The sequence below is a fragment of the Fomitopsis serialis genome, assembly GCF_022376445.1.
Source record: "Fomitopsis serialis strain Sig1Antser10 chromosome Unknown B0H18scaffold_137, whole genome shotgun sequence".
NCBI classification, from domain to species: Eukaryota; Fungi; Basidiomycota; class Agaricomycetes; order Polyporales; family Fomitopsidaceae; genus Fomitopsis; species Fomitopsis serialis.
This window is the reverse complement of record NW_025955097.1, coordinates 97,642-113,983: the sequence shown is the minus strand read 5'-3', so window position 1 is coordinate 113,983 and position 16,342 is coordinate 97,642. Positions and strand designations below refer to the sequence as shown.

The 16,342-nt window shown below is 55.3% G+C and overlaps 7 protein-coding genes across 7 annotated transcripts; 2 read left to right on the top strand and 5 right to left on the bottom strand.

Moving 5' to 3' along the window:
* Window positions 1-537: 537 nt before the first annotated feature.
* B0H18DRAFT_1041866 (uncharacterized protein) lies at window positions 538-1,925 on the top strand (the record flags this gene model as incomplete). Its single annotated transcript, XM_048030601.1, has 6 exons — window positions 538-639; window positions 690-759; window positions 789-1,095; window positions 1,147-1,495; window positions 1,530-1,749; window positions 1,776-1,925. Exons 2-6 carry the CDS (start codon window positions 700-702, stop codon window positions 1,923-1,925), a joined length of 1,086 nt encoding a protein of 361 aa, XP_047887141.1. The 5' UTR covers window positions 538-639; window positions 690-699.
* A 47-nt stretch (window positions 1,926-1,972) lies between these two features.
* Window positions 1,973-3,258, bottom strand: B0H18DRAFT_97972 (uncharacterized protein). The gene is made up of 4 exons (XM_048044412.1): window positions 2,869-3,258; window positions 2,636-2,814; window positions 2,132-2,580; window positions 1,973-2,078 (listed from the first exon to the last, which is right to left on the bottom strand). Exons 1-4 carry the CDS (start codon window positions 2,923-2,925, stop codon window positions 2,065-2,067), a joined length of 699 nt encoding a protein of 232 aa, XP_047887140.1. The 5' UTR covers window positions 2,926-3,258; the 3' UTR covers window positions 1,973-2,064.
* Window positions 3,112-4,687, bottom strand: B0H18DRAFT_97998 (uncharacterized protein). The gene is made up of 5 exons (XM_048044435.1): window positions 4,571-4,687; window positions 4,438-4,510; window positions 4,259-4,382; window positions 3,713-3,900; window positions 3,112-3,656 (listed from the first exon to the last, which is right to left on the bottom strand). Exons 3-5 carry the CDS (start codon window positions 4,352-4,354, stop codon window positions 3,299-3,301), a joined length of 642 nt encoding a protein of 213 aa, XP_047887139.1. The 5' UTR covers window positions 4,355-4,382; window positions 4,438-4,510; window positions 4,571-4,687; the 3' UTR covers window positions 3,112-3,298.
* A 273-nt stretch (window positions 4,688-4,960) lies between these two features.
* On the top strand, window positions 4,961-8,044 carry B0H18DRAFT_1124932 (amp dependent CoA ligase; the record flags this gene model as incomplete). The annotated part of the gene is made up of 18 exons (XM_048034930.1): window positions 4,961-5,125; window positions 5,446-5,500; window positions 5,565-5,579; window positions 5,842-5,868; window positions 5,924-5,942; window positions 5,998-6,027; window positions 6,080-6,227; window positions 6,284-6,394; window positions 6,443-6,563; window positions 6,616-6,630; window positions 6,682-6,728; window positions 6,781-6,860; window positions 6,913-6,940; window positions 7,002-7,131; window positions 7,194-7,395; window positions 7,452-7,573; window positions 7,632-7,819; window positions 7,886-8,044. 18 exons carry the CDS (start codon window positions 4,961-4,963, stop codon window positions 8,042-8,044), a joined length of 1,662 nt encoding a protein of 553 aa, XP_047887138.1.
* A 204-nt stretch (window positions 8,045-8,248) lies between these two features.
* Window positions 8,249-9,830, bottom strand: B0H18DRAFT_1041849 (uncharacterized protein). The gene is made up of 2 exons (XM_048030600.1): window positions 9,271-9,830; window positions 8,249-9,219 (listed from the first exon to the last, which is right to left on the bottom strand). Exons 1-2 carry the CDS (start codon window positions 9,665-9,667, stop codon window positions 8,474-8,476), a joined length of 1,143 nt encoding a protein of 380 aa, XP_047887137.1. The 5' UTR covers window positions 9,668-9,830; the 3' UTR covers window positions 8,249-8,473.
* A 720-nt stretch (window positions 9,831-10,550) lies between these two features.
* Window positions 10,551-12,953, bottom strand: B0H18DRAFT_959338 (uncharacterized protein; the record flags this gene model as incomplete). Its single annotated transcript, XM_048042805.1, has 11 exons — window positions 10,551-10,662; window positions 10,714-10,895; window positions 10,949-10,994; window positions 11,157-11,664; window positions 11,728-11,837; window positions 11,901-11,989; window positions 12,049-12,201; window positions 12,252-12,333; window positions 12,399-12,475; window positions 12,551-12,667; window positions 12,813-12,953. 11 exons carry the CDS (start codon window positions 12,951-12,953, stop codon window positions 10,551-10,553), a joined length of 1,617 nt encoding a protein of 538 aa, XP_047887136.1.
* A 232-nt stretch (window positions 12,954-13,185) lies between these two features.
* On the bottom strand, window positions 13,186-16,308 carry B0H18DRAFT_939949 (uncharacterized protein). The gene is made up of 10 exons (XM_048041868.1): window positions 15,744-16,308; window positions 15,494-15,688; window positions 15,342-15,418; window positions 15,186-15,273; window positions 14,981-15,136; window positions 14,832-14,920; window positions 14,660-14,781; window positions 13,905-14,602; window positions 13,654-13,844; window positions 13,186-13,596 (listed from the first exon to the last, which is right to left on the bottom strand). Exons 1-10 carry the CDS (start codon window positions 15,888-15,890, stop codon window positions 13,476-13,478), a joined length of 1,884 nt encoding a protein of 627 aa, XP_047887135.1. The 5' UTR covers window positions 15,891-16,308; the 3' UTR covers window positions 13,186-13,475.
* Window positions 16,309-16,342: the final 34 nt, after the last annotated feature.

The window sequence follows — 16,342 nt, the reverse complement described above, 5'->3', positions numbered from 1 at the left end:
CACCTCCTTGTCACGCATTGCGATCTGCCCGGGGCAGATCTATAGTCGTCTTTAGTAGCATTAAGCAAGGCAACCAGGACGCCCACGCGGTGAGTCGCTGCGACTTGCCGCTAGGCATCCGACGCAGCTCGTTACTTCCTGAATTGTCGGCGGTCATCAACATTCCCCATCGACGTCGCGTTGCGACAGGCACTTCTGGCTGTCTCAAGTGTGCAATACGCGTCAGGTCCTGGCCGCCCTTGCGCAATATTGTCGACTGAAGATCACGGTGCGTACTAACAGCCCTCCATCTCTCAGCGAAATCGACTTACACAACTACTAGGTTTGCCCTGTAATCCCTTGAATCTTCCCGACGCTGCCGGCGACTTTACATAGTGACGATTACTGCCTGCTTACATCTTGTTGCATGACCAAAGTGCACGGCGAGGGGCTGCGTGGCCTCCCGGCGGACTACTGCACCAGAAAAGGTAAGAGATACCAAATGCGACCCTCGGTGGCTGTCACGGTGCGCCGGGGCGATTCGTCTGCGCATTTGCCTGGCCGAATGCTCCACAGTCTTCTAGTCGGGTCCGCCGTCTGGTGACTCTGGTGCGCAGCAGGGCGGCAGCGATATGTCCGCCCAATATGACTAGGCCGCGCCCTATATAAGCAGTGAGTTCTTCGCTCACGGCCCTCAGACTCTTACCATACTCAGCCACAATGTCTTCCCCCCAGCTTCACATCAAGCTCTTCCAGCCTAACGGCGTCACTCGTGCAATCGTCTTCACGCCCTCCCGACTTGGGACGAGCTCGCCAATCGTGTCAAGTCTTTCTTCGACATCCCTGAGAACTCCGTCGCTCTGACCTACGTCGACGCCGACGGCGATGAGGTGACGCTGGACTCGCAACCTGAACTCCATGAGCTCTTCACCACCCTTCCCGGAGACACCGACTCTACCACCCTTAAGTTCGCGGTCCGCGATATACGCGACCTCCGTGAGGGCTCGTCATTTGAGGATTCGGACCATACGATGTCTTCACCGTCAGTTCAAGACGATAGCGAATCACCGGTTGACCGCACCGCCGATCTCGTCGCCGGAGTGGACGCTGCTCAAGGTGAGCAAGCACCGCCTCAGATCGACGAACCTGTCGTTCGAGACCCTTCAGCCGTAAACATGTCCCCAGGGGGCTTCGACTCTCTTCGAGGCCGTGGCGGTCACCGAGGCGGGCGGGGCGGAGGACGGGGCCGCTGTGGAGGTCCTGTCCACGGCCATCGCGGCCTGCCTCGCGGTCCTCCTGGCAGGCCTCCCGCCGATCTGCCTTTCCCCTTCGTCCATGGTCTACCTCCTCGTACTCGCGGCGACTTCGTAAGCCACAGCCTTCCACCGCCCCCGATGAGTCATGAGATGTCCCGCGCACACAGCGCCCCTCCTGCGCTCTACGCCAATGCCCCTGAGGGCATGTTCCCTTTTGAGATATTCGTGGACATGGGTCTGTCTCGCGAGCGCTTTCCTCGGTCCCGTAGCCCCTCTACTTCTCTCGTCTCGTAGCTCAACCCCGAACGACGGGTGCGACCGCCGCCCCCACGGACATGACCATCGTCAGCGGCATCACGTCGACAATCACCGTCGTCACCACCACAACGTCGGTCATCACCATGGCCATGGCCAGCACCAGCGCGGGGGGCCTCAGCATTTCGGACGTGGTAGGGGATCCGCCTTTGCTTTCGACATGCGTGGTGGTCGCGGGCGAGGCGGCTTCGGGGGCACGGTCCATTTGGGCACATGCACTTCGAGATGTTCCCTGACTTGCAGCAGCATGGGCTCGGATCGGTGGGCGCGGTCGTGGCTGCTTCCCTCCCGGGTTCGGTGCGCGTGGTCGCAGTATGGGCCTCATGGGCATGGTTGGACCGCACGGGCTCTGATTTGGAGGGTCTGGCGCCGTGATAATCAGCGTAGAAATTCGAGTATGTAGTCGTCAAGAAAACATATGATAGTATTCAGCAGATGTAGAGTCGTGCCTGCAAATGGCCATGTCTGCGCGTGATACGCAAACCACTATGAAGTAGTTGTCGTCCGTCATCGATCATAAGCCACCATCTTTGAGCACGCAGGTCAGCGCTTTGCAGATGAGAACATACAGTAAAACGTACATTTTGGTGAGAGATTGAAAGGAAGTTCAGGTAAATGAAGTGTTTCCTTGACGTAGTACTGCACGTCGTCGGCGGCGAGTGAGATCGAACTTAATTCCCATGGGTCTTGCCACTCATCGTAATATTCACACCTTCCAGGCCCTCGAAATTTCGAACCTACGCGTCGCTTCTCGCGCACTTGAGAAATCCTGACTGTATCCTCCACGCCCAGGCGCTGTCCTTCTTCCAGAGTCAACGGTTGTCTCCTCTCGCAAAGCTTCGCGCAAGCGTCCCAGCACCATTGCTGCAAATTCAACCGACGCGCGGTAACGATCTGCTCGGCCAGTGTTCCTGTATCCTTGATGCGCTGCACAATAAAGTCGCGAATGCGGTCGAACTCCCACTTGACAGCCAGTTCGAGGGCCGCCGCCCACTCCTCGTACGTCGTTAGATCGCCTTGCCCGTAGTTGCTGCGCGACAGTCACAAGTGTTAGAAGACGAGTGCAAACAGAGTTGGCGACTCACATCGGGTATATACAGGACAGGAAACAGGATAGATCGGCGCTCTTCATGCCTTCAAGAACGATCGGATTGTCATCCGACTTTCCTTCACCGGACGACGATGACTGCGAGAACATCGCCTGAAAAACGGGCGAATCGCGCTGGAAATAGTATCGATGCACGTTGAACAACGTATCCTCTGCCTGACTCGTGCGTAATCAGCGCCGCACGTAATCGGAGGATGTACCAAGGCATACCAGGAAGATCAGGCTGCCATCGTCGAAGTAGTATCGCTCATGGCGTGCGGGAGCCATTGTTCTGTGAGCAGGTGTGCGTTGAGATGTGGGCGTAGGAGCAAGTCATGGTCTGTCCAAGACGATCGTGATATATCGAACACGATGCCACCTCGGTAGTTTAACAAGAGTGTACACCTTCTTGAACCTTGTCCTTGCTGAGATGGTCAGCGGGCACGGTGCAACCTGTCGTGTATGCGGATCACGCGTGGTACTACAGATAAAAGGGTATATGTCCAAACATAACGAGTGAGTTCTACAACTGCACGAGAAAGAAGGCCCGGCGAACATCTATAATGATCCCATACAGGCCCAGATAAGATAGAAGCGCGAAGCTCCGGCCACAAGAGGACCATCCAAGCAGCACCAGCTGCTCGTCTAAGAAGGCACAGCTTCATTGCTGCTGTAACAGCCGGAGCGCAGCCCTCAGCTTGTCGTGATCAACGTTCCCGCGGTTGCACCGAATGCTGTACTGGCGCACGTCCGAGATGACCACCGCCTCGTCCACGCCCAGGCGGCGCCCCTCGGCGAGCGAGAGCGGCTCGTACCTGCTGCAGATCCGCACGTGCGCGTCGTAGAGCCACTCCGCGAGCCGGTGCGCGCGCGCGAGGAGGATCTGGTCCACGAGCGGCGCGTTGGCCGAGAACCACACGACGGCGAGTGCCTGCACGTCGTCGAACTGCCATTTCACCGCGAGCGCGAGCACGGATGCCCACTCGTCCGTCGTCTCGAGGTCGGGCTTGCACACGCTTCTGCCCGAGGCTAGGTGTGAGCGAGGGCAGGGTACATAGATCGGCGGCTGACGCACCTCGGGTAGAAGATGGTGAGGAAGCGAGCGAGGTCGAGCGAGGTCGTGCCCTCGAGGTAGACCGGACGGTCGTCCGACCCGCCTTCGTAGTCCTCGCCGGGCGGCGAGGGTAGCGAAAACATATCCTCGAATACCTTCGAGCCCTGCAGGAAGAAGTAACGGTGTATCTTGAACAAGGTGTCTTCCGCCTGTGGTCAACTACGTGAGATGCGTGAACGAGTGGATGATGCGTGATGAACTTCGGAGAAGACAGAAGGTTGGGACGGATTAGTACGCCAGATTGCTGCGGATCGCACACCTGGGCTAATATTCAGTGCGACCCGAGCCTACGGCAAACTGCAGTAACCGGCAAAGCATACGAATGACAAGACAATCTGAAGAGCTATATGCCCGACGGTATGACTTCGCTGTGCCTGGGATGACCGACTCTCGAAAATGCAGGACAACCCTGACTCAGCTTAGGTTACCCTATGATCGCAAGTGGCCAGCAGTCGGCCACATCCCCGGTCCCCGATCTATGTGCAAAGATATGACGGCTGAACGTACCTGAAAAATCACATTCCCGTCCGACAAGTAGAACCTCTCGTGTCGTTTCCGAGTTATAGAGGCAGACGCGTTGAAGTAGGAGGTCCGTTTGTTCATGGCTGCGTAGGACACGGCTACGTTGCAACTGCACAGCTGGTTGATAATCCCGAAACGATGTCCCACTGATATGGCTTACTGACCTGCACCGCGAAGTCCGAACGAGGACCGCTCAGGAAACGAACGAAGTAACTAGTATGCAGCACTCGCCCGAACCTGCACTCGAATTGGCAGACGTAAGTACTAGCGTTTTGGTGGGTTTGGAAGAGATCTTACACGAGGATGATCAGAGAATGATCGCGTGTTGGGGGCCCTGGACTCGGCCGGCGTCGTCTCCAGATAAGTAGACCGAGATAGTCTAATAGGGATGCACAGCATACCGGAGCTCAGAAGGCCAGCAGTTTGGTGCACGCATCGTCGGAGAATAGCGTTGAGACAGAGATATATGCAACCTGCGCTGAAGTGCTGTGCCTCCCGAAACTCCGTACCCCGTCGCGCCCGGCAAGGCCTCGTCCATCTGCATCAAACATCGGCCCTCGAAGCTGATCGCGAACACGCTAAGTACACTCACAGCAACGCGCTCATATAAAGGTCCTTGCCCCGTTCACCTACTCGCAACCAGCATCGCCAACACTCCTTTTACGAACTTGAAAGCTACTTGCTAGGATGCGCGTAATCCACGGTCCCGGAGGTGCTCTGCCAGCTATCCCAGATGACTTGACCATCCCGCAGTTCATGCTAGATGCCGACCACCCAAGCAGACCAAAGACAGACAGGAATCGGCCATGGATGATCGAAGAGACCACAGGCAGGGAGGTGGTGAAAGCAGAGGTGAGTAGACTCGTTCTGGATTGAGCTTACCTGGGGTCGGCACGTGGGAGGCGGTACAATCCCTTCCTCCTCCTCCTCCTCCCGTGTCTGCCTCAATTCTCGTTCGGCCTGGCCGTCATGCTGTGGTAGAGCATCTCTACAGTAGCTGTGTGTGTAGCGCGTGCTACTTCTGCGCGGCGAATGTCAAAGTTGGCCTACGTACTGACGACCATGGCGTCGTCGGTCTGAGGAACCCGAACACAGCGATATACGAACACATATATGTTCTTCTGACACGAAAGTACTCAATTGTCGTGAAACTAACCAAGGTCATACTATAGCTGCACTCGCGCACCGACAGTCTCGCAAATGCGCTCAAAATCCGCTGGAACATCGGTGAGTGACCGGACATTGATTGGTCCCTGATGTCACACACTGAACGGCGTATCCCTGCTATCAGGAGAGGATGATGTTGGTGCGTTACTTAATTTACAACTAGGTCCACGTCGTTGTGCCCCGCACAGAAGGTGCTTCTAGGAGCGGAGGTCGTCGGACGCTGGTATTCAGTGATCTTTTGCCGCTCAACCTGGGCTGCCGTAGCCAAGGTCGCGGCTGGCTGGCTCAGCCTGACCGTCGGATTCCGCCCGCTTATGTGTGCTTGAGAAGCGCGGGGCCTGACGATATGGACTCAGTTGTAGTTTGACAGGCAAACCGACTCATATTAATCGTCCTTATAGCCTGTCTGTTTAGCTCGAACCACGTCGGTACGTCAATGTCCAGACTGCCTTTAACGTCAGCCAACAACTGACTCTCCTGTAGACTACCCAGTGATAGTCTGGTAAGCTGACCCTGCGTGCTACCCATCGGAATCACCCTTGATATGCGCGCTGCAGGGCCGTTCACCGACTGGGAGCTATCGTCAGGTGCGCATATAACCAGTTGTAACTTGCGATTATCAGTCTCACCGCCCCGCAGCACTGCCAACCCCTCCTACACGCACGACGAGCTCGTGCACCAGCTCAAGACCACCGGCACCAAGATCATCTTCGCGCACTCATCCGGTCTCGCAGTCGCAGAGGCAGCCGCGCGCACAGTCGGGCTCAAGCCGGAGCGCATCGTCCTAGTCGACACCGTAGCCAGCGGGAAGGCCCCATATGCAAATGTTTCGGGCTTATCCAGGAGGGGTCGAAGAAGCCCAAGAGCTACACGGAGCGAAAGCTCAGGCCAGGTGAGGGCAAGACGAAAATTGCGTTCTTGAACTTCTCCAGCGGGACCACGGGGCTTCCGAAGGTAGTCTATTGTCTTGTATGGATGATTGTAACTCACAGCACCTCGCAGGCCGTCATGATCCCGCACTACGCGTTGATAGCCAACATCATCCAGTGTACTGTGTATGCCGAGGGAGACACTAAGCCCGTGGAGAGCAAGACTTTCATACCCGGCCGCAGAATCTACGCAGGTTCGTCCCTTCTCACATATGCCTTGGGTAGGAAGTCACACTTGCCTTGCAGCGCTTCCCCTCTTTCGTAAGCTTCGTTAGCTAGGGCTGGTCTCCCAGGTGTGATAACAGCTTGCAGACGCATATGGCTTGGCCTTCATCATGCACTTCGGTTTCTTCCTCGGGGTACGTCCTCGCTTGCTCAATACGCGTATCAACTCACAGAAGTCCGTTGCAGATGCCCTTGGTGGTCTCCCAGAAATTCGTCTTCGCCGACATGCTCAAGAGCATCGAGCGTTACCGCATCACCACCCTCCCGTTCGTCCCGTCTCCCCACGCCCTTGACCACTGATTGAACCCGAACGTGCAGCTGCGTGCCTCCCATGGGTGTGCTCTTCGTCAAGGCATGTTCACGTCGGTCACGTACTCCGCCGTTCGCTCACGCGTCCGCACCCGCAGCACCCCGATGTGAAGAAGTACGACCTCAGCTCGATCAAGTCCTTCATGATCGGCGCCGCGCCCGTCTCGCCCGAGCTCCAAGCAGCACTCGCGAGCGTCTTCCCGCAGGCCACCATCGGCCAGGGCTTCGGTGCGCTCGACTCCGGCGCTCTCGTTTTCGCCTTTGACTGATCGTGCGCTCCACTGATGCAGGCATGACGGAGACCTTCACGATCGTGGCGCTGCAGCGGCACGATCAGAAGGTCGGCACGCTGGGCAGCGCGGGCGTCCTCCTCCCTGGCGTCACCGCACGCGTCGTCCGCCCGGACGGCACGGATTGTGCGCCGGACGAGCCGGGGCAGTTCGTCGTGAAGATGCCCTCTCTGGCGCTGGGGTACCTGAACAACGAGCAGGCGTGCGTGTCATTTACGCTTTGCTTCCTAGATTGCAAGGAGCTGACGCGAAGTGTAGGAATAAGGAGACATTCGTGGACGGGTGGCTGAACACCGGCGACGAGGTGATCATCAACGACCAGGCCGAGCTGTTCGTCATCGACCGCATCAAGGAGCTCCTGAAAGTGCGGGGCTTCCAGGGTTCGTCGCCGGCTGTGCTCGTCCGCTTTGCCATTGCTCACGTGTGGACATACGTCAGTTGCTCCCGCGGAACTGGAGGGCTTCATCCTCGACCATCCGGACGTTGCGGACGTCTGCGTTGTCAGTCTGCTCGACGACTTTAACGGCGACCTCCCCCTTGCATTCGTCGTGCCGAACGCGAGCGCCAAGGAGCGCATGAGCAAGGACCCCGCTGAGGCTGAAAAGATCAAGGCGGCGATCATCAAGGTGCGCGTTTCCTCTGATCCGATTTCGTAGGTCTAAAGCACTGACGAATCTTGTGGCGCCCTGCAGTACGTCGCGGATGGCAAGGTCTCTTACAAGCAGCTTACCGCCGGCGTCGAGTTCATCGACGCGATCCCGAGGAACCCTAGCGGGAAGCTGCTCAGGCGGTTCCTGCGCGACAAGGCAAGGAGCGCGCAGAAGAACAAGGGCGTCAAGGCGAAGCTTTGATGTGTCGGTCGGTCGGCTGTCGCCATATCTGTCGGTGCTCACGCCTGGCTGCATGTACTTACTTGCGCCTTGCTGATATCTATTGGTTGGATGTTGTGCTATCAGCTGGTAAGACCTGAGTCCCCGTGCTAGTATGTGTCACGACGTGGTCGTCGAGTGCTCCAAGAAGGCGACAGTCCAGACTCACTCGCACGAGGATGTTACGGAGCCACATCATCAATTACGGAAGGTTCGTGTATCCTACTATGGTTTACTTGGTGCGGCTTACTACAAGTACAAGAAGCTAATGATGTCCTGGGTGCTTTTCTTGTTTTCTCTCTGAAAGCTCGAGGGGGAAAAGATGATGAAATCATTCGAACAATACTCAGACGTCCACACCGACCGTCACGGCGCCGGGCCCTCGAGCTTCAAATCCGAACCCATGTGGATTTACCATGCCCAAGGATTGCCCAAGGAGCCCAAACCGCGACCACGCGCGCCGAACCCGGGAGGGAGGCAGTCACGACCGCGCCCACCGAAGCCGAACGCATGCTGCTGCAAGTCAGGGAACATCTCGAAGCGCATGTGCTCAAATGGACCGTGCCCTCCAAAGCCGCCTCGCCCGCGACCACCACGCATGTCGAAAGCAAAGGCGGATCCCCTACCACGTCCGAAATGCTGAGGCCCCCCGCGCTGGTGCTGGCCATGGCCATGGTGATGACCGACGTTGTGGTGGTGACGACGGTGATTGTCGACGTGATCCCGCTGATGATGATCATGTCCGTGGGGGCGCCCGTCGTTCGGGGTTGAGCTACGAGACGGAGAAGTAGAAGGGCTACGGGATCGAGGAGAGCTCTCGCGAGACAGACCCATCTCCACGAATATCTCAGAAAGGAACATGCCCTCAGGGACATTGGCGTAGAGCGCAGGAGGGGCGCTGTGTGCGCGGAACATCTCATGACTCATCGGGGGCGGTGGAAGGCTGTGGCTTACGAAGTCGCCGCGAGTACGAGGAGGTAGACCATGGACGAAGGGGAAAGGCAGATCGGCGGGAGGCCTGCCAGGAGGACCGCGAGGCAGGCCGCGATGGCCGTGGACAGGACCTCCACAGCAGCCCCGTCCTCCGCCCCGCCCGCCTCGGTGACCGCCACGACGGCCTCGAAGAGAGTCGAAGCCCCCTGGGGGCATGTTTACGGCTGAAGGGTCTCGAACGACAGGTTCGTCGATCTGAGGCGGTGCCCGCTCACCTTGAGCAGCGTCCACTCCGGCGACGAGATCGGCGGTGCGGTCAACCGGTGATTCGCTATCGTCTTGAACTGACGGTGAAGACATCGTATGGTCCGAATCCTCAAATGACGAGCCCTCACGGAGGTCGCGTATATCGCGGACCGCGAACTTAAGGGTGGTAGAGTCGGTGTCTCCTGGAAGGGTGGTGAAGAGCTCATGGAGTTCAGGTTGCGAGTCCAGCGTCACCTCATCGCCGTCGGCGTCGACGTAGGTCAGAGCGACGGAGTTCTCAGGGATGTCGAAGAAAGCCTTGACACGATTGGCGAGCTCGTCCCAAGTCGGGAGGGCCGTGAAGACGATTGCACGAGTGACGCCGTTAGGCTGGAAGAGCTTGATGTGAAGCTGGGGGGAAGACATTGTGGCTGAGTATGGTAAGAGTCTGAGGGCCGTGAGCGAAGAACTCACTGCTTATATAGGGCGCGGCCTAGTCATATTGGGCGGAACATATCGCTGCCGCCCTGCTGCGCACCAGAGTCACCAGACGGCGGACCCGACTCGAAGACTGTGGAGCATTCGGCCAGGCAAATGCGCAGACGAATCGCCCCGGCGCACCGTGACAGCCACCGAGGGTCGCATTTGGTATCTCTTACCTTTTCTGGTGTAGTAGGCCACACAGCCCCTCGCCATGCAGAGTCACTTTGGTTAGGCAACAAATGTAATAAGCAGGGGATAACTGTCACTACGCGAAGTCACCGGCAGCGTAGGGAAGATGAACAGGGGTTTGTGGACAGGCCTAGCATTCGCGTGAGCCAATCTCGCTGAGGGATGGAGAGCTGTTAAAACGCACCGTGACCTTCATTGACATAGCGCATGCGCAGGGCGGACAGGCCATGAAGGCCTGTTGTTGTCGCATACCTTTGACAGCCAGAAGTGTCTCTCGCAACGCGACGTCAATGGGGGATGTTGATGACCACTGAGGATGTAGTAAGTAACGAGCTGCGTCGGATACCTGAAGTCGCAACGTCCTACTAGAAGTACGCAATCCGAGTAAATTTGTGAGTCTTAGTGACGACGTAATCGCCGACTGTACGCATCTGCGCATGCCACATGGCTACTTAAGCATGCTTCATATAATGCGACACACTTGCAATACACGGAGCTCAAGTCATCGTACACTGGCTGCTAGCCGTACCGGTGCCAGCATTCACCGATAATCTTGACTCGGAGATGATGTGGCCATCGCCGTGATCAGGTTCCTCTCTGATGTCTGTCTGCATCCTGACCGAGCGCTCTGTAAGATTCACGCTGGCAGTTTACCGACAGGGATCATAATTCGCCCCAATACTGTCGATGCCAAAATCCGGTTCATCTTGATGGCTTCATTCGCTGTCTCCGGACGTTCAATCTCGTGACTACAGCAGCACGCAGTCAGCCTCGAGTGTGAATGACAATGTAGTACTTACTCGTTTCGGAGATGCTCCCATATCGCGTGTCGATCCACGGGCATGCGCGATGTCTCACATCTGGTCCACGTCCACAGCTTTGCCTTTTCTAATCTCACCATCTCGAGTTCCTTCACCTTGGCAGTCTCATCTATGCTGGCCAATCGCCATTTGTGCCAGCCGCCTTTAACCGAGGATAGTATCTGCAACGGAACCATTCAGAAAGACATAGCCACATGGAGGATACCAAGCATACCGCGCCACGCCAAGTGACACATATATGTTCACATTCATCCACCAATCTGACATCCAGCACATCCATTTCCTCCGCAGTGACGGTGACCGGATCCCTTCCGCAGAGCTCTATTATCTCTTGCATGAATTTTGCGCCAGGTCGTATCGGGCGAAGCATATCGCACGATAGATAGCAGCGTAACCGTGCCAGTGGTTGGTCGTACACAAACCTCTCGTACCCGTCTTTCGCTTCGAAATCAACAGAGAAGCGCGGACGCTGATCTGCAACGACATCCGGAAAGAATGCATGTTGCCAGAAGGGGGTGCTAGTGCCGGAGAACAGTGTTGTGGCGAGCTCAAGCGGGTCCCTGCCTTCAGGCAACTTGATCTCGTGCTTGACGAATAATCCGCGCAGTTCTTCGCAGACGCGTGTCCGCCATCTCTCCACAATCGTGCCCACATGCCCCTCTAGGGCGAGAAAGCTTGTGATGTCCACGTCCTCGTCGGCAGGTTCGTTCATTATGTTGCGAAACTCCTGAGAGATAGCGAGGTCCCCAACGTTGAATCCGTAAGCCAGCAGGTCTGGATGTTCGCCTAGATACCGGTCTAGTAGCTCGTTGCCAGCGCTCACTAGGATGGGCCAGCGCTTCGCCAGCACGGGTTTGAACTCATGTTCCAAGCGCTCCTCGCGTATCCCTTCCATGCAATGGATGAACTCGCTTTGTATGTTCTGCCATACTGAACGGATCGATCAGCGGTAGTTCGCGCATATATATACAGGAAAACTGCTCTGTTACTGACCTCGGTCGGTGAGCTTCTTAGCAACAAGTACAAGCTTGTGTTGAGAGAGTGGCGTGTAGTCTCGGGTCTTGATAAAGTCAAGCTCCGGTCCCCATCCAAGTGCGCGTAGCCTACAAACGATGCTATATCCCCATGATGAGAATTATAAAGACAATTAATGAGGCTGCCCTTACTCCTTAAATCGTCCACGAATAATGGATTCTACTTCCTCGGTCCGCAGGCGCTCTTCATTGTCAGCCCACTTTCGGCACAGGGCCGCATGCTACAGATGATACTCATCAGGTCTATATTCACCCCACTCAATGATGGCAAAGACCCTACCTCTTGTGACCGTCTCGCCTGCTGGACGTATTTGTTAGCGCAGTCACTTGCCTCCTTCGCCTTCCCAGATTTATCAAGTGTTCCGTAAGCTTCGAGGACTTCAAGAATTTGTGACCACATATAGCAGTGTCGTTTGAACCCAGTTACCGGTGCCTGAAAGCACTAGTTGATATACAGAATTCAGACTGTTGTCAAATACTTACTTTGATGAAAGCCTCTTTTGAAATCATGCCGAAGTGTCGACACTGTTCATGTGTGAGACGCAACTTATTCTCGGCGACGACCCTAGCGATTCAGATACGGGAACGGCGTCAGTGAACGTGATCAAACATAAGGGGTGAGAGACTGACATTTTATCCCTACAACTCGTGCAAAATCGGGCGAGAAACTCCCAAGCTACTGCCGCAGCTTTGCCCTCGCCGCAAGCCTAGAGATATAAGCCGTGGGTGCCAAAACACGCATCAGATAATTGCGGCATTCCGTTGTATGACATCCTACTTACGGTACAATACGGAGAGAAGACGAGGGACACCCATGCGGGTTCGATCCATCCCTCCGGACAAGAAGGGAGTCCATCGACCTTCTTCAAGGCGTCCTTCCATAGATACGCGGAGCTCCTCTGCATGAGAAATGCATGGAATGACTTCGTCGTTCGGGAGAGTGTCAGTAAGCCGCGAGGATGGAGATACAAACAGATCTGTCGAACAGCGTCGTCAAACAAATATTCATGCACCTTACGCCGCGCATAGTAAGTCGCGCCTTACCTCCTGGATGACGTCCATTGGCATATTGATCATGCTCTTCAGGCCGCCCCGACGACCACGCACATTCTTCCACCGCGTCAATGCTTCGGCAGTAACCCCGCTCGCAGAGACTTTTCGGCTTTTGGATTTCTTTGGAGGCATGTTCGAGTGCGAGATTCGTAAGCAAAGGTGACAAAGAGAGGGAAAGATGTATGAGCTAGTATGTAGCGTTCTAGTCTGAGAACCAAGTAGTGAGTCCCGAGTCCGAAGATCTGAAGACTGACGCGAACTGGTTGGCCACAGTGCTGCCAGTGAGAGCCACGCCACGGTCACGCATAATACACGTGATACATACGCGCCTGTGGCAGCAACGCTGCCAGAGGCTAGTAGGCGGCTACAGCCAAAACACGACATAACATAGAGTCTAACCCATCTCATTCATGCATAGTACAGTATGTGTCAATCCTGACTCTACCTCACAATTGAATTACAGTTCAAAACTGTACAGCAAGACTAGGCTACGTCGCTGAGACGTGAATATATGGAACACGGCATACTAGTGAATAATCCAGCAGGCAAAATAAGTGTCAACATAGCGTACAATGTAACGGACTACCCATTACCACAAGCTGGATCGGTGATTCACTGCCTCGCCTCCGATCACTTCTCGCGCTCCAGGATCGATCAGCGTTGAGTACATTTCAGATAGTAAATCCCGATACGACACCCCATCAGAACAGAGGACGCCAGTGTTTCGTTCATCGCAACATCCCCATCTACAATCTCCGAACGCGCGATCCCATGTCTAAACATCACGGGTCATGCTTGATTCGGTAGCAAAGTCGAGAATATGAACACTCACTCTGTACAAAGATGCTCCATGACAATGTCTCGTGCCACGGGCATACGTGACTCCTCACATCTGGTGCACGTCCACACCTTCGCCGTTGTCAATATTCTCATCTCGATTTCTTTCACTTCGATGATTTCATGAGCGTCGGCCAGCCGCCAATTGAGCACGTTGTGCGGTTCACACTTAGCGGCCTTCACAACCTGTTGCATGAATATTTCCTGTTAGGACAGATGGCCATATAAGACATAAGCAACACTCACCGCACCGCGCCAGGTCACAATCTCATCAGAGACCAATCTGACATCCAGAGCATCCATCTCTCTCGCTGTTGCGGTGTCAGGATCCTTGCCACAGAGTTGTATGACCCGTCGCACGAAGTCATTCGGTTTCAGTGGCTTCAGCGCAGTACCTATGAAGGACAGGTCTGCACGTGCTTGCCAATACACGACTTTTTCATACGCGTCTCTCCTGGTCCTCGGAGTCGGGAAGCGGAGAGCGTTGGGTGCAATGACGTTTGGGAAGGGCTCTATACGTGGAAAGCTGCTTTCGGTGAACTCAAAGAGCGTCGTGGCGAGGTCGAGGGGATCCACTCCTCTAGGCGACTTGATCTTGTGCTTGCTGAGGAGTCCACGGAGATGCTTGCATATGCGTGTTCGCCATTTCTCGACGAGTGTGTCCAACTGGCCCTCCAGCGCAAGAAAATGTGCTCGATCAACGACTTCGTCAGCAGGCGCGAACATGATATCGCGAAACTCTTTGAAGAGAGCGAGGTCCTCCGCGCCGATCCCGTAGTCCATTAGTTCCGGGCACCTGCCGAAAAATCGGCCTAGCATCTCGCCGCCGGCGCTCTTCAGGACAGACCAACGAGCCGTCAGCATGGCCTCGTACTCGTGTTCCAGGCGTTCTTTGCGTATATGTTTCATGCATTGGACTAACTCGTCTTGCGCATTTTGCCAAACTGAACAGTTGGGACGTCATCGATGAGAGCGTTTACAGACGGATGACTGAGCCTCACCTCGCTCAGTGAGTTTCTTGGCAACCCGAACATGCTTATGTTCTGAGAGTGGTGTGTAGTTTCTTCCTCGTACGAAGTCGAGTTCAAGACCCCATCCAAGCGGACGTAGGCGTGAGGCAATGCTACGTCTAGCGGTGAGTGGTTTTCAGACCGACTGTCTAATGCTGCTTACTCCTCGAGGCGCTCGCGGATAACGGCCTCAACCTCCTCCGTATGCAGGTGCTCTTCCTTTTCGGCCCATTTTTGGCATAAGATCGCGTGCTACACGGACATGGCTGGATCAGACCAGATGGTACAGAATGAATGAACTACGTGATCTACCTCACGGGACCGTCGTGCTCGTTTGATGTCTTCATCACCGAGCTTTCTTGCGGAATCCCACTTCCCAGCCGCATAAAGCTTTCCGTAAGTGTCGATAGCTTCGAACACTTGAGATTGGCTATAACACGGGCCCTTAAACCCCGTAACCTCCACGGCCTACGAACACACTTAGTAGAGCTCGAAACATCTGTGTAGACGTACTTACTGTAAGGAATATATCCTTTGGTATCCAATGGAAATTCCGCCATTGATCGGAGTTAAGGATCTTGTCTACCCTATTCGTAGCAACAACCCTAACACGCGAACGTAGGAATGACATTCAGCGAACGTGAGTAAGTAATGTCGATAACGAAAGGCTGACATTTGTGGCCTGCAACGTGCGCAGAACCGAGCCAGAAACTCCCAGTACACGGTTGTGGCTTTACCTGTGCCGCAAGCCTTGAGAAACAACGCGTGCGGGAGCAGATATACATCAGAAACATGACGCAGTTCACCAGGAGCCGTACCACTTACCGTGCAATATGGGGAGAAGATGAGGGATATCCATGCGGGTTCAATCCACCCCTCTGGATGCGGAGGTAGGTCTACAATGTTCTTGATCGAGCCCTTCCATAAATAGGCGGAGCTCCGCTGCATGAGGAACGTGTGGAACGACTTCGACGTCCGGGAGAGGCTCAGTAGATCGCGAGGATGGAGATACAAGCAAATCTGCACGATATCGTCAGTCAATGATTTACATACCTCGCGCACGACTCCACTCTACCTCCTGGATAACATCGATCGGCATGTTGAGCATATCTTGCAGGCCGCCGCGTCGGCCGCGCACATTCTTCCATCGAGCCTCCGTTTTGGCAGTAACCCTGCCCGCGGGCGCAGATGCCTTTGTTCGCTTGGACTTTTTCGGCGCCATTTCAAGCGCGTGTAGATGTAGTAAGTTCGTAGTGCTGATGGGGGAAAGAGAAACCAGTATTGAATGATTACAGTAGCGGTCGAATCTAAAGCTGAACAGACCCGACGCGGTTGGCCACAAAGCCACACGGTGTCACGGTCACGCGTCATGCGCGTGAGAGGTACTTACGCGCTTGTGGCAGCGTGAAGCGCTCACTGAGCGTCGGACTCACCTGGACCATACTTACGGCTCTGTCTGACCCAATCGCGGAGAATTTGTTGATACAAGCAGCAGGTGTGAATCCAAGCAGCGGGTGGCTTGCATCCGAGTCTTGACTTTGGTAAGTTTAGGTATGATGGATTTGGAATGGGGGGCTTGTACTTTCGGGACCACCCATTGATAACAACATGCGGCCTTCGCCATACCGCAGGAAGTGTACCGGCGCATACACATTTTCTTTCGCGATCATGAGA

Coding starts and splice junctions, on each gene's coding strand:
- B0H18DRAFT_97972 (XM_048044412.1), bottom strand. CDS start 2,925: ATGGCTCCCGCACGCCATGAGCGATACTACTTCGACGATGGCAGCCTG. Junction 2,815..2,868: donor ATGGCAGCCTGATCTTCCTG/GTATGCCTTGGT, acceptor CGCACGAGTCAG/GCAGAGGATACGTTGTTCAA. Junction 2,581..2,635: donor CTGTCCTGTATATACCCGAT/GTGAGTCGCCAA, acceptor ACTGTCGCGCAG/CAACTACGGGCAAGGCGATC.
- B0H18DRAFT_97998 (XM_048044435.1), bottom strand. CDS start 4,354: ATGAACAAACGGACCTCCTACTTCAACGCGTCTGCCTCTATAACTCGG. Junction 3,901..4,258: donor ACGGGAATGTGATTTTTCAG/GTACGTTCAGCC, acceptor AGTTGACCACAG/GCGGAAGACACCTTGTTCAA. Junction 3,657..3,712: donor CTCACCATCTTCTACCCGAG/GTGCGTCAGCCG, acceptor AGCCTCGGGCAG/AAGCGTGTGCAAGCCCGACC.
- B0H18DRAFT_1041849 (XM_048030600.1), bottom strand. CDS start 9,667: ATGTCTTCCCCCCAGCTTCACATCAAGCTCTTCCAGCCTAACGGCGTC. Junction 9,220..9,270: donor CGGAGTGGACGCTGCTCAAG/GTGAGCGGGCAC, acceptor GAGACCCTTCAG/CCGTAAACATGCCCCCAGGG.
- B0H18DRAFT_939949 (XM_048041868.1), bottom strand. CDS start 15,890: ATGGCGCCGAAAAAGTCCAAGCGAACAAAGGCATCTGCGCCCGCGGGC. Junction 15,419..15,493: donor TCTTCTCCCCATATTGCACG/GTAAGTGGTACG, acceptor TTGTTTCTCAAG/GCTTGCGGCACAGGTAAAGC. Junction 15,274..15,341: donor GCACGTTGCAGGCCACAAAT/GTCAGCCTTTCG, acceptor TTCGCGTGTTAG/GGTTGTTGCTACGAATAGGG.